At 40.9% G+C, this 15740-nt stretch overlaps 1 protein-coding gene across 7 annotated transcripts in view; it reads left to right on the forward strand.

The window, feature by feature from the left end:
- LOC129738737 (synaptic vesicle glycoprotein 2C-like) overlaps positions 1-15740 on the forward strand; it is a 29892-nt gene that overhangs the window by 13740 nt on the left and 412 nt on the right. For 3 of the 7 annotated variants that reach the window (XM_055729993.1, XM_055729991.1, XM_055729992.1), the window contains exons 2-10: positions 4579-4875; positions 4935-5153; positions 13849-14011; positions 14081-14150; positions 14277-14452; positions 14527-14665; positions 14726-15191; positions 15259-15418; positions 15597-15724. In XM_055729993.1, coding sequence (XP_055585968.1) covers positions 4872-4875; positions 4935-5153; positions 13849-14011; positions 14081-14150; positions 14277-14452; positions 14527-14665; positions 14726-15191; positions 15259-15418; positions 15597-15724 — 1525 coding nt within the window. In that variant the 5' untranslated portion in view covers positions 4579-4871. Of the gene's footprint in view, positions 1-2117; positions 2701-4578; positions 4876-4934; positions 5154-13848; positions 14012-14080; positions 14151-14276; positions 14453-14526; positions 14666-14725; positions 15192-15258; positions 15419-15596; positions 15725-15740 lie in introns of those variants that run through there. The other 4 variants (XM_055729994.1, XM_055729995.1, XM_055729996.1 and 1 more) reach the window with 4 other exon arrangements.

Genomic DNA, 15740 nt, shown 5'->3' on the forward strand with positions numbered 1-15740 from the left:
GCAGCAACTTAGGACAGTTAAATCAAAGTATTTCGAATTCTATCCCCAAGTTGGTCTCTCCTTTCCACTGCCCAAGTTCTACATCAATAGGTTATGAGCCCAGATAGTGGAAAAGAGGAAATCCGGATTTAAGAATGGACAATCATTTGGCCAGAGAAGCCGACGGAAGGACAACGAGCCGAAGCCGGAAACCGTATAGAAGGTTTTCAGACTAGGAGCCAACCGAAAGGTCGTCGGACCGGGAAGCCTGGTAGAGGCCTACAAGTCAGGAAACACGGGAAGTCTTCCAGGTGCCATGAATGGTCGTTGTTTCGGATCCATTGGAAGAGCGACGAGTCGAGAACCAGCAGAAGCCCGTCCTGCCATTGATGATGCGTCGGACCGAAAGAAGAGCGTCGAGCCGGATCCAAACAAGCTCGCAAAGCTGGAGCCAATGGGAGGCAAGGTTGCCGAAAAACACATTTTAGTTGGGCAAAATCAATTATCATTACCAATCTGATCTGATACTGACCAAAAAAATTATAATTTCGGAAATCCATTCAAAATTCCAAAATACTGTGAAAGCTGTGAATATTTCAAAATTCTGTGTTCTGTGACACAGATTCTGTGGTGCCATAGAAGCTCGTTGGATTGGGACAACGAATCAGTTGTCAGGTCAAATCCACTGGGTGATCGTCGAACTAGGAGCCACTGGAAGACTAACAAGCGGGATACCACGGAAGGTCGTCGGACCGGAAAACCAAGTATAAGTCGTCGGGCTGGAACCACTGAGAGGCGTCAGGTCTCAGGAAAATTGTCGAAGCGCATGAGAAAGCTTTGAGTCTCAGCAAAGGAGTCGAACCCAGAAGTCAACTGGAAGGTTTTCGAATCGGAGGCAGGTGGAGATCGCCGAATCAGGAGCCAATCGGAAGGTAGTCGGATCAGGAAGCCAGTTGGAGTTCGTCGAGCCTGGAATCATAGGAAATCGACGAGCCAGAGCCACTGGATGTTCATCGAACCGGAAGCCAGGCAAAAGGTTACCGAGCTGTGACAATTGAGGTTCGGTGCGTGCGTTAAGAGGAGCAGCCCCATTTTCAGAAGAATATCGAATGCTAATCGAACACGTGCCTCTAGGTACAAACAGGTAAGTGTTTATTCGAATTGTATAGCAATCATCCCCATTTTTGGGGGAGTAAATTCAACGACTAAACAATCAATTACGCGGCCGCAAAAGAGCGGATCTTTACGAACAACCCTCGCAAGTTTACCTTTACAATTGACACCTTAATCAATCGTCGATCGAATACCCGCTCAATACCCAACCCAATTGAATTGGCGCGAAAACTAGCTGCCGCTAAACGGTTAGCGCAAATTAACACCCACAACAACTGATTAAGGCGATGACGACGACGACGAGAAAGAGACGCCAACTTTGCGGCTCAAAATTGTTGTTTGCCAACGTGTTTGTGCCGAATGTGCTAACCCCCCAATTTCGGATTCCTTAATCTAGTTAGCTATATAAGTATAGCTAGATTGACGATGACAAGCTGACCGTGTTGCATAGCTAACGGACAACAAGTGCAAGTTTAAGGATACGACGATGATGTTTGCACACACCAATAAAGAAAGAAAATAAGAAAGATGAACGGCGGCGTCAAGACGCGCCCCTCGGCATTTCTTGCTAAGAGAACCTGTTACTTCCGAAACAAGATGACAACCATTCAAATTCAAAACAACGCATGCTGCGATTGGCATTCCTGGGGGTTAAGATATTATGGCGTCACCATTGCGAATCATATGGCGTCAAGTACTAAGAAGTGAGTTAGGCAACCAATGGTTGGAATTCCTTCAACCGACGTCAGTGGGAAGATTTGACATTCGAAAGTTCACCAATTAGGGAATGCAAATTGGCCCAATTGAACGATTCACTTGACAATAACAAAACACCTGTCTGTGCGACTTGACTAGGTGGGGTAGCGTCCATTGACCGGGGTGTGCTCTTTTGTAGGCATGATAAACAGCCAACAATCGTAGGTACACAAACAATGTTCATTCTCGAAGTTCTAATTTTATAGGAAGGGTTCTTCGAATCCCGGTTTCGCGCCTCGACTTGTAGCTTAGTTTAGTTGGCAAAGCGCGCTCGGTGAAAGTGGATGCACTCTCTCTTTCCTGAGGGGATCGAACACCAAAAAGACAAAAAAAAATAGTGCATCGCAGCACCACTCTGGTGATTGTCGCAATCCCCGAGGATTCGCGTACTATTTTTACTGTCCCGTGTCAAAGTCAAGTGCGCAGTTTGTATCGGTCGTCTCGTGGCCTTAGGTCGATTAGCCACTAAGCTGGGAGCTTGTGGGATGAAAATTTTCTGAAACCCCCTTCTCTTCCTTGGTATCGAGCAACATTTCAGAAGAACTATGGATTTTTGTCCCAACGAACTTCGCATTCGTAGCAGTAGGCTTTGAACCTTCTACGGGGTTTTCTGTTGTGAAAAAATAGACTCCATCATCCGGTGTGTTGTGAAAGTGTCAAACCGTTCCGGCCGTTGATCGACTGCAAGGACTACTAGATCAGCCGTTTCCGCCGCGTTAGAGCTTGTAGTTTTCAAGTTCATGCATCCCTTATATAACCGGCTAGTAAAAGTTGGAAAAACCATTCGTGCCAGTTTTGTGTATTGTGCAAAAATGTTCAAGAAAAAATAAACTGTTTACCTACTACCTGAAGGTGAGTCCTCCGTGTGGCTTAGTTGGATGGTCACCGAAATTTTCGGAGTGGTTAACAATGTTCAAATTGAAAGCTACGATTTGTGAAGAGAAATCATTGATGGAAGAGGACAACAGCTTTCTCGAATTTTAATCCTGAAGTACTATCCACTATCGAAGATAGTAGATAATTTTTTTTCTGTTAATTTTCTGTTTTTTTTTTCAAATTTTATTTGTTTCCAGGAATCGCCTTCAAGTTATGTTATTTTTTCTGAATGTTGTTTCTTATCGTTTCAAGTTTTCTTAAAGATTCGTTGGAATGATCTAAAATAAATGAGCAATCAAGAGTGCCCGATTTCATCCCGGCTTGCTTGGATATTCAAGCAAAAAATCGAGACAAGTCCGGTCCTGCCGGAATTTTATAAAAAACTGCCCGGTTTTCCCTGGATCTATTCAAAATATTCGCAAAATTTACCAAAACATTGAAATTGAGGAAAGATAAGTTTGATTTTCGGATATGATTTTTAGCTATTTTTTTCAAGACTCATTAAGATTTTTTAGGAAGCATCGAACACAATTTGAAGTGCTTCGACGAAAAATTCAAATCTCAAGTGCATTTTACTCCTACCTTTCTCTTGATTTTGTTCGAATAATGGATGGAATGAAAATAAGTGGTCACAGATGACTGCCTCGGGGAACGCCGGTATCAGAAAGTTCACAGAGCAGAAAGAGCTGACGATGGTAATTTCCCCGCCTGCGGGAAAACTCGGAATGACAGTGACAAGTTAAAAATCCTTGTGAGAGAGATCGTTATAGCGGAGGCACAATTTTTTACGAGCACCGGTGGTAAACTGTCAGGTCCTGGTCCCTTTGGAATATTCACTGCAATCAGGGCATTAAAAACGTCAGCATCAGATAGCGTTAGCGCAGGTATAGTGATGTTGTTGGACAGTAGAGATTCAAGAAACGTTGCTGAAATATTCCCTTGGAGTTTTTCTAGCTGAGGATTTAATTTTTTTTTTTTTTTTTCAAAAATGTCTATTTTTTATTAATTAAAATTTGGCTTGCGTGTTACCATTTTCATCACTCGTTGTCGACTTTGATAATTTTTGTTAGTTTGTCATGTTAAATGTAGATAATTTAGTCTTTCGGCCATTTTTGTTATTCTGATATTAAGCATCGTTTTTTTTTTAATTTTACTCAGTTTTTTTATTCTGAAAGTTGATATTATTAGTCAAAAAGTTGATCATCCAAACAAGGATTAAATCCAATCACAATTCGGATCTAAACTCTGAATGGGTGGAATCTAAGCTAGCTTAACAATCGTGCATCATTAATCAATCCTAAATGACAAAACGGCAAAGGAACGTGCCAAAAAACAACAAAACAACAACTTAAAAATAGTTCCACCTGATCCCTGCTAAAACATACATAAGCCTATGTAGATGATCCACCTTTGGTCCTGCGCTTCCTCTCAAAAGTCTTGTGAATGAAAAAGTGCATGACAGGTTGTTCAATTCATGGTCTTAAATAATCGAGCCATTGCCCCCGTTTTTTTTTTCGGCCGGTGTTGTCGTAAGAACAGTTCCGATGTAACAGTATAAGATAAGAACCACCCCCGAGTTAGGGGGAAGAAAAAAAATCAACATCCAAACAAAAAAAGAAGACGCCATCACGTGTTACCGGTGGCAACCGGCAAGCGCTGCACATGTGCGCAATCCCGCTTAACTTACTTAAGTAAATATAGAATGTTTGAGGCTATGTAACGACCGACGTATTCAATGATGGTGACGCTGACATAAAACTGTCAACCAGAGAGCTATAAATTGTTACACTTGAGCCGGACAAAATATTTTAACTGATAAAAGCGTTTGCATATTGTTCTTCTTTTTTTTTTCAGCTAAACCCCTCTTTGTGTTCGATAGTTCGACGATTTTCACCGATAGTTGGTGCCGATCATCACAGAAGAAGACAATCAATTCGACCGTGATATAGTTCAATCCTGGTAGGCGTTGTTGGAAAGGGTTTGCCGCCCATATTGTTTTTTTTTTCGAATCGTCAATCGATCCGATCCCGGTAGAGCAAACACAAGCAAAAACAACTACAGATAGTTTAAAAATCATCTCTCATCATCAGTTCGACCCCGCCTACTAAGAACGGAACAAACCAGCTGGTCGAGCAGCGGCTACTGTGATGGGTTAGTGGAATTATTCGATATTGTTCAACAGATATTCTAAATAATTTCCATTATTTTAGGCCTGGACTTCACCGAGGCAGGGAGCGGAGACTTCGAGAATGCGCTGGTCCTGAGCGGATTCGGAAAGTTCCACTACCGCCTTCTAACGGTCTGTGGGCTGATCTATGCGAACACCGCCGTCGGCATTACGATCATCTCCTTCGTCCTACCGTCGGCGACGTGTGACTTCAACATGGAATCCAAGGACAAGGGCTGGCTCACGGGAGCACCGATGCTTGGTGAGTACTGTTTGAGAGATAGGAGTTTTGGGGTTCTTTTTCCCGAAATTTTTAAGTTTCTTCCCGTACAGAAAGATACTAGATTAGGGTCATGCTTTCAACAACTAGAAATGAGCAAAAATCTCTTTATCTGTTCACCATAAAGTGAATGAACTTTGAAAGCAATTTGAAGTCATGTTGTTGTGTTGCTGCACTTTATATTTTACTGCTTTTTGCTTGTTTCCGTGTTGTTAGAGGCAAACTGGAACCTTTACTGAATGAATGCCAGTTGGTTTACGATAGAAATATTTCAGCTTGTCTAGCTTTTATAGTTTTGAATATTTTTTGAACAGTAATAAACTTTTCTACATTTTAAAATGTCAGTTATCCATTTTATGGCCTTTTTTTGCTTAGCAAAAGCAATCGAATTTGGAAAGATAGGATCTGGAAGCACTGCCTAGTATAGGGTGTGATTTTCCATGAGTGGAAGAAATAGTTCATTTTATAGTGATAGAGTTAATTTTTATTCTGTTTCATTTGTTAAGTCGATATGTTTAGTGTTTGGACCAATGTTAATCAAGGTGGTATAATGAATAGCGCGATGGATCAATCGAATTTTCAATTTTTAATTTAAGTGCACTGATTGCTTCGTTTTATTTTTGGTGGTGTGATGACGCCAACATGGCTGTTGAAGAGCTTTAACGAAAGTGCGATGTCATTTTTCGGAAGGAGATAGCGCTGTAATCGTGTTAAGATTGGTTTTAAAAGATAGATGGCGCAGTGTTTGCTTTTTCAGAAAAAGCTTCGTGTTTGTTTATTGTGACCGCTGTAAATATTTACTGTACAACATCAGAACAAGATAAGTACATGTTGCTTTTAATTTCTAGTCTAAACAACACTTTTTTGGCATGTTTCTCTGTTTTCAAAAGAAACTTTTTTGGACGTGTTTTCTTTTGGTTTAAAGCGCGCGATAAAAGTGTTTTGTACGTGTATGATGATATCAATATTAGTTATTTCAAATGCGGTTATTTTTTTTTCTCTCCCGGTAATGGATAATTTTTCCGTCAGTCGGGTCGGTTCGTTGTGTGTGTGTTAGTGTGTTTTAGCGGGGAGAAAATTGACGTGATCGGTTAATTCGGTTGTCGGTGTTTATAAATAGTGTCTTAATGCTGCAAGAGAGCAACAATGGAGATTTTCTCCTCCGTTCGGTTGCTTGGGAAAAGAGTAGGTACATCAGATAAGCGAGGCGCGATCGGAGGCGTTTTTTTTCTTTCTTTTTTTTCTCTAAGAATTTTAAGCTTCGGAGGCTTATTCATCCCGAGCTTTATTTTTTTTTCTCTTTCTCTCCCCGTTTGCATAATGCGTTACGTTTTTTCTCATTAGGATATTCTTGCTTTTCTCGTTTTAAACGCGCGATAATCTTCAAAGTTGGACCGGTGCTTAATGCATTGTATGTGTATGACAATGCTACATTAGGACGTATTTGTTCTAAATAAAAACGCGATGTACTCGATAGTGTGCGACGCGACGATCATTAAATATTTAACTTTGCTTTGATCACATCCCTTCCCAAAGGGAATCCAGATCCTATTTACCTTCCCCACTAACAAACCACCCTTCCTGTGACGACCGTGGAGATTTAGAGGTGTATTCGGTCTCTAGTAGCAACGGAAGTCGAACTAATAATCCTTCCCTTTCCCCGATGAACCGTAAGGACGTGGCCGGCGCCGTTATTGACCATATAAGATAAAGAACCTTCAAAACGTGTACACAGAAAATGGTAAGCTAATCCCAAGCCCCATTTATTTGGATCTATGTACAATTTTGATGGTTCTTGTCAATCACGGAGTAGCAACTACTGAAATGTACGGTTTATCTAAGCTCAAGCTCAAGCTCAAGCAAAAGCAATCGAATTTGGAAAGGCTTAATTTTTAACTTATTTCAATCTGTTTTGTAAGAAGGTTGAGTCATGTTCCAGTTCGATTGACTTTTTAATTTTGGTCGAATAATTGGAACAAGACTTGATGTTTATCTTTTTTAGTGAAATATTAAACTTATGCGTCGATGTCCATCATAGGTCTAAGCCTCCTTCTTGTTTGATTGCTCGTGTTTTTCGTTGAATTGTTGTTAAGGTTTGGTATGGTTAACGACAATAATGCGGTCAAATCCTTCAGGGCTGAAATTTTGTATGCAACTGGCCTGAAGCAATGTTCCGAAAATCAATCATTTTCAATCAGCCATGCTTTACTGCATTCAGAGCCAAAAAATCGAAGCAGTATTTTTTTTCTCTCCAAACAAATCATTCAAACAATCATGCATGACAACGACGCTGTTGTATTTGACACATTCCCGCAAAACATGATGTGGAAAAGAAGAACGTAGACTATCAGCAACGAACGTCTCGATGGTGATTGCCTTCCTTGATGGTTTTCAACCTTCTAGGATCACAACTGATATGTATCAGTTCTTAGAGATGTGTGAAGGTTACAATATGATTTTTAATTTTTCACTTTACGTAGAAGGACAAAATCATTACTAGTTAACCGCAATGAACTGTCCAGCATTTGCTACGGCTTTTTGAAACATGTGGTCCTATTATTTCTTCAGATTTTTCCTTCTGAAACATTCATGATCGTCTATCAATACCAAACATTATAAACAATGATGCGAGGATAGGCGTTAGTGAATGATTGTGGGAGCTACGTTCAATATCATCAAGTATGTCGATCACCGTTGACTTGCCACGTGACGAATAGCAACGGTAGCCCCCGATGGGGCATGGTATATTTTTATGTATCTAGTTAGTGTTGATGCTCGACAAATATTCAAAGGATGCTTTTACCACGTGCGTATCACAGCACTCGGAGGTATAAGTATTCTAGCTTGAAACGAATCCTGATTGCTTTTCTTGAGCGATTTTCCGAACATTGGCCTGAAGTGACCCTAGATAAGTCCAGGCGTCCGGGATAAGATCATGTTGGATAAAGCAGAACTGGATCTTCAAGAAAACAGACCAACGATTAAAATAGGCTGATAGATTGCATGAGCCTTTGAGTTAAACAGAGCTCCTAGATGGACTTTATGGGGTCAAGGGAGTTTACGTAGATATACCATCCCGATCAGAAGAGAAAAACTAAATTATATCAGGATGAGATATTTTGATAATAATTTTTTCCTATCTAAATGAGTTATTATTCAGTACTCGTAGGATGTTAAAATATCTCAAATTATATCAAAAAATCTATACGATCATAGCTAAATTATATCAATTTTAGATATGCTCCTTTCAAGATTATATCTCGTTCAGATAGCATAGTTTGATATTAGGCAGAACAAAACCTATCAAAATTATAACTTATCAAAATATGATTGTTTCGAGAAAAATTTCTAGTGGAATGTCAATAAACCACATTATTTGCTAAAACCATGTTCCATTTTTGGTTTCTCAAAAATTGGATCCAATTTTAAGGATCTGTTGAGCGAAACTCATCAATGTACGGTTTGGGCCGTTGACTTCGATGTCCGTGTTTCAGAAAAAGTTGTACATATATCAAAATAAGATATAATCATTTTATTTTGGGACAACCCGAAAAAAATCTTTATCATTGAAAATTATCTCAACCCCATTCAAGTCTGTTAATCAAAATAAGATATAATTCAGATTGGAGAAACTTAAAATCTATATTTTTCAGTACTTAATTATAACTAAATCAGATAGAAATATCTTGGTGAGATACGTTTGAGTTATTATTTTGATATGCTCTCCTGATCGGGATGAGTAGACCCATTGCACCTTGAAACCCAAATTAAGGCACTGTGTCCGTAACGCCAGGGGACGGGGAATTGTTGATTGATTGGAATTGTTGAATTGTTGAAGTTGATAATCAAACATGTAGCCCTCCTACAAAACACCTTAGGAACCTAGTTTGAAAATTCAAATACGCCCAACACGTCGTCGATATCATTGGCACAAAATAACTCGATTTATTATAATGCCAATTTCAAACAACAGATGGCACTGAACGCAAAAAACGATTGAACACGGGGAAATGACAGCTAGCTGTCAAATTCCTTGAAAAGCAGGCATTAATCTAATGATGCTGAGTTACATATCGGACATGCGACCGGGGTCAATATTTAATTTCACCACTATCACAGCGATCTTCTATGGTTCTATAAGCTAACATTCTGGAATAGGTAACAAATTAAACGTCATCTTTGGAACCCAACTGGCCATAGATTAGGAAGACGGAAACCATTTCGTTCAGTGGATCGTGAGAGATTAATATACCTATACCATGCTTGGATTCCTGATAGTTTCGGCACCGAGTGGAGCAGCAGCAACAGCAGCGTAATTTATGTCGCGCTTAGTGCCATTTCAAGGACTTGTCACTTCACCCTCACGTCACTCTAGTCACCTTATTCTGGTAGTCGACAAGAGTAAAGTGACATGAGTTCATTCGACGCTGTGGGGTAGTGGTATTAGAATACTACCCCGAGGTCGCTGACCCATGTCGTAAGACGCGACTAAACTTAGCAAATCCTCCCCTCTAAGACGACATGATTATTTCACCGAAACTGTAGGTGAACCCCCTCCCCTCTAGTTAAAGACTTACGCAAATGGAAATGGACTATGCAGCCGGGATTATCCCCTAGCATCTCGTGGGACTAAATGTGAATTCAAAACGGAAGGAACGTCGAGACAACTGACGTAAGCTCGCACGAAGGATGAGAGGGTAGAAGAACGCACGCAGGCAGAGGTCTTTTGCCTCCTTAGGTCTCCTCCAAGGTTTTTAAAATAGAAGGTTTGCTGACTTTTGCAGTGCGCAGTGTGTATAAACATAAGAAATGGTTCAGTGAGGCAAGATGATTCATTTCATCAGTTTTCAGTGTCCTCAAGTCCGTTTCCAACAGCCTCCGACCGTTGTTTGAAACCAACCAACCAACCCGAAATTCCAAACCAGCTGATTTCTCTCGAGCCGTCGTGCTCCATAAGAGCTAGTGTCAAAAAGTTTTTTTCTACTCGCGATCAACTAGCCATCAAACCAAACCCTTGAATACCAGAACCCATCGATGACATCGGCAATCATCAGACAACCGATCATCCGCAGTATTGTTCAACCTGAGCTCATCCTTGACGAGCGCCCAAGCCGGATTTATTTCTGGCAACAACAGCAGGGTCGGTGAGGATATTCGAGCTAATCGGAACTAAGTCACCACTGGAACCAGTCGAGGTGAGCTGCATACCATTCCGGATATTCTGAAAGTGTTCCCTTATTGCGACACATTCAACAGAGCTTAACCTTTTTGCCATTGGGTAAAAATCAACCAAATGTGCAACACTTTCTCATTGATGTGTAATGTTACATGCTGTCAAACTCGAAGTCGTGTTTTTCGATTCAACGAAAATGAAGGTGAGGGATCGATGTTCTAAGTTTGAGGTCCATTTGACAGACCAACGAAATTAGAGAGTGGATCCGGAAGCAGAAGCAAAGGCGATCAATGGGGTACAGAACTTACCAAACCGCGATGAGCGTCAACAATTGACGGCTAAAACTCGATCACGGAAGCTCTACGAGAAGATGCTGACAAAATATGGCTGCTGTGCGATGGACGACGAAACGTGTATGAAAGCCGATTTTAAGCAAATTCCGGGGTTGGAGTTTTTTACCGACAAGAGCAAGTTCGATGTGGACGACAATTTCAAGAAGAAGAAAATGTCGAAGTTCGCCTACAAATATCTCGTTTGGCAGGCCATCTGCTCTTGCGGACAAATGAGTGAGCCTTTCTTGACAAAGGGCATAGGCCCTTATTCTGCGCCGCGCGTGACGTGAGGATTGTCACCTCACCTCGGAGTCACCGTGAGTTCTGTCACCTTATTCCCGGAGTCGATGGGGGTGAAGTGACAGAGGTGAGTGACTGAATGAACCCATGTGTCAAAATGGCGAAATTTGCGCTGATCGTTTGTGCCGGTGTTTACATTTCGAGTTTTGGAAATTGAATTTTGAAATAACGAGTGAAAATTCCACTTCTTCCGGGACCAGTATCGGATTGTACGGTTTCAGCAAGCTGATTGAAACGAAAAATGGGAAAAATTTTGCTGCAAAAGTGGAGTTTTCATAATTGCTGTACAAGCTCAATGTGGGCCGGGAAACAGCACCGAACTGGGGGAAAAAATGCACATAAACGCAGAAGTGGACGACGGTTGCCTTAAAAGACCAGTGTTAAACTTCCGGATATCTATGAAACCTTAGCTGCTGTTTCAGGTTGGTAAAAAAAGTTACTGTTTAGTGAAAAAGTTTAAGTAAAATTGCCTTTGTTTTCATTTCAGCAGTATTTGGAAAAAACTATCAAACGCTGGTAGGAACCAGTAAGTCAATCAACTCTACAGGCACCTGGAGGAAGAGTTTTGCATGGACCGAATACATAGATGATGATTGAAAAAGGCAACCCGCGCTTTTCGCCTAGTGAAAATATTACCGACTCTTTCAGCAACGCCAATAGGCCAATGCATCTTTTGTTGGTCAGCAACATCGCAAACGAATTTATTTTCTTGGCAGATTTGGATTAATGAGTGTAGTAATTACTAATGTTATTTTGGAGCAGAATTTTTCTTGATTTGATTGCTGAAAAATGATTTAGCTGACTAGCCCAGATTATTTATTGTTAGGTCAATTTCATAATTTCAAATCACAGTTTGCAATCAAATTTTGATTGCTATCAAAAATTCAAATTCTTGTTTATTTAGATTTCGGTTTCATTGTAATCGGATTGCTTTTTTCTGTTTTATTTGAAACAAGCTTGAAAAATTAAATTAAGAAAGAAACAAATAAAACAAGATTTCTCATTTCCTGCTGGACATTTGTGAATTTAATTTATTTATAGAGATGGAAGGGAAAATCCCGAAAAAAAATTATTTGTAATTTCAAACTACGCAAATATATGCGTTTTTGTATAAAAATTTGCCTCCTCTGACAATTCTCTTCTGCTAATTAATTATTCAGATTGTTTTTAAAATCGTCATACTTTAAAGTGATTAAACATGCAGAGTCTAATTATTCAGTTTGGCATTATTTTTCCCTTAAATTTCTATCTCGTCGCCACCTGAAAAGGTACCGACAATTGTCACCTAAATTCGTCACCCGAATGCGACAATTCTCACCCACGGTGACTACGAGAATAGGGTAAAGAACTCACAAAGTTCATCCGAAGTGACGTTCCTCACCTAAACCGACTACTGGAATAGAGTGACTTGGGTGACTCGACTATCGTCACGTCATGCGCGGCGTAGAATAAGGGCCATAGTGAATAGGAGATCTATAAATCTGAGTGCCTCGAGAAGCGCCTTTTGCCGTTCTTGCAGCAGCACGACGAAGCTCTGTATTTTGGCCAGATTTGGCATCATGCCACTATTCTGAAAGTGCCCTGGAGTGGTATGAGGCCAATTCTGTCCATTTTGTTCAAAAGGACATGAACTCGTCAAAATGTCCGGAGCTGCGCTCGGTGGAGCAGTACTGGGCAATAATGATGCGGGAACTTCGGAAGAGCAAGAAGACAGTTAAAGACGAGAAGGTCATGTTAAGAAAATGGAAAAAAAAATGAAAAACTGGTACCGGATGACACTGTAAAGACTTTGATGGAGGGCATCAAGCGAAAATGCGTTCAGTTTTAAACTCAAGGCTCTATCGATGAGGTTTTCTTTTGATTTTTAAAGTAAATATGTATATGAATAAAACTACCCTAAAATTTTGGTTTGATTCTAAACAATATAAGAACATTGGCATGAAATTTTCGGTGTCGCAATAATTTCGTATTCGCCCTTAAATTTGACATGGCTTTTGAATGAAATTGATTGCTTCTCAAGGACTTTCGAAGGAGTTAAAGCCGAAGAAAACGAAAAGGAATCGCGGATGCTGGAGCAAACGGTAGGCGAAAAGAAGTGTGATGGAGTGCTTTTATCAGAACCATACCAACTGGAGTAGTAGGTGCAACAACCCTAGAGGCCACAGTCTAAATACTAGAGTCCTTCGCGAGACTGGAGATTGAGCTGTGCAACACTGGATCTATCAGCACCTATCGCAAGCATGGAATACCAGACAGAACGTCAGCGATTGATATCACCTTCGCGAGCCCATCATTAAAAACTGACATAAACAGGAGAGTGTGTAACGATTATACGCACAGCGATCACCAGGCTATACGCTATAGCGTAGAAGACCGAAATGCAACAATTCTCACCCAATGGTGACTACCTACGATAATAAGATAAGAACTCACATAGGTCATCCGAAGTGACGTTTCTCGGCAAAAAGATAGCAGGAATCGAGTGACTCGGGTAACTCGACTATCGTCACCTCATGCGCGGCGCAGAATAAGGAACTGTGTCTCTGGAGCCACCATTGCATTTTGAACCATTTCAAGCGTTTAGTGAGACAAATGCCTTTTTGAAATTTGATGGTAAATTTTGTCACCTTACATGAACATAACTGTGTCTCTGTCACTTTTCGGAAAGAAACAACCGTGTAACGGCGGGTGTGTCTTCAATCAAATGTTAACAATGTTCTCTCTGGCTTGAGCTCGTGTAGCATAATTTAGCAAAATACTTATTAAAATCTAAACGTCGAAAAATTTCATTAAATCTGTAGGTCGAAACTTCTAGCTGTTTTAGGTTAGCCAGGATATTGAAAGCCAATTACTACTGTTTTCCCTCCACTAGGAATGGTCATCGGGTCCTATTTCTGGGGTTGTCTGGCGGACACCAAGGGACGCCGAGTGGTTCTCATCGCGGCCCACCTGCTGGACGGTATCATCGGCCTGCTGTCGTCGGTGACGCCCAACTTTTTCGTCTTCATGGCCCTCCGCTTCATCAATGGATTTGCGTAAGCGATAATGTAGTTTCTTGAACAGAAGAGTAATGTTACAACAAATTTTGTTTCTTATCCTTTCAGAATAACTGGAGCTATGGGAATCTGCTTCCCCTATCTGGGTGAATTTCAACCGACAAAATACCGAGAAAAGGTACTCCAAAACTAATCTTTTTTTTAAAGGACATATCAACATCGTACATGTTGATAGGTCCTTTTTGAATTTATAATCTAGTTTACCGGAAATTATAAACCTAACTCATTAGATTGCTATCCCAAGGTTCTCTGCTGGATGGAACTGTTTTGGACGGTCGGAATCATCCTGCTACCGCTAATAGCTTGGGCCATCATCCCGCTCAAGTTCCACGTCAATTTCGAATGGGTTCGAACAGATGTGACGCTGTCCTGGATGTTTAGTAGCTGGAACTTGTTTGTCGCTTTCTGTGCCTTGCCCAGGTAAGTTGTGACCCTTGAAATACAGATGGTTGATGAAGTTTGTTAACGACATTTGTTTTTCTTTAAAACATTAGCATAATTCTAGGCGTGACCTTGTTTTGGTTCCCGGAAAGTCCAAAGTTCCTGATCGAATGTGGTGAAACTGAGGCCGCACTCGAGATCATTCAAGATATTTATGTAGCCAACTCCGGTCGACTTCGATCGGAATATCCGGTAGGCTTAGACATTTAGAAAAAAAAAATGCAAATATGACCCTTAACCTTTGTTTTTTAGATAAAAACCCTGCAGAAAAGCGAAAAATTGCACGCAGTTATGGAGAAACACAACCGCTCCATCCGGACACTCAACATTAGAAACAGCAAACATCTCAAGATTCTGATAACCGAGATCCTGGACCAAACGAAGGCCCTCTGCAAGCCGCCACATCTGAAAAACACCACAATCGCCTGTTTGATCCAGTTCGGCATAACCAGTAGCTACTACACGTTGATGATGTGGTTTCCGGAGCTGTTTAATCGGTTCGAAAAGTTCGAGACCCAGTACCCGAATACGCCGGCCTCGGTGTGTGACATTTCCGAAATGAAATTGGAAAACAGAACCATCAGCGAGTTGCCCTGCATCGATGCCGATATCGATCCGTACGTGTACCTTCACACGGTTATCGTTGGGTTGGCCTGTATTCCGACCAGTTTTTGGCTTCCGCTTTGCGTTCATCGACTGGGAGCCAAGTTTTTCCTCAGTAAGTCTTGATTTCCCGAACTTGAACAGTGGTTTCCAAGTGATTAACGAATATGGTTTTCCTTCAGTTTTCAGCCTCCTGGTAGCCGGTGCCGCGGCCTTTGGGCTTTACTTTGTGAACAACTCGCTTCAGAACCTGATCCTGTCGTGCATCTTTGAAGCGCTCACCTCGATGGGTATCAGCACCGTGTACTGCGTGCTGGTGGATCTGTTTCCCACCAATTTGAGGTAAGCTAACAACATCTTAATAAAAAATTAAATTTTGAACTTAGAAGCTTCCAACCTTGGAAAATTATCAAAATGTTAGCACATTTAGCCGACTCAATTACTAATTGATTGAATTTCTTTCTATAATAAGTCTTAACTTACATAAATTGGTTTACAACATTTATCCTCCTTCTTTCAGAGTGATGGCAGCCGCCTTATCACTCACCTTTGGTCGGGGTGGAGCTCTGTTTGGAAATTTAATTTTCGGCTATCTAATCACACTCAAGTGCTGGATACCGATAGTTCTTTTCTCAGTCCTCCTATTCTGTAAGTATCAACTTGT

Source organism: Uranotaenia lowii, chromosome 1 (assembly GCF_029784155.1).
Source record: "Uranotaenia lowii strain MFRU-FL chromosome 1, ASM2978415v1, whole genome shotgun sequence".
NCBI lineage: Eukaryota > Metazoa > Arthropoda > Insecta > Diptera > Culicidae > Uranotaenia > Uranotaenia lowii.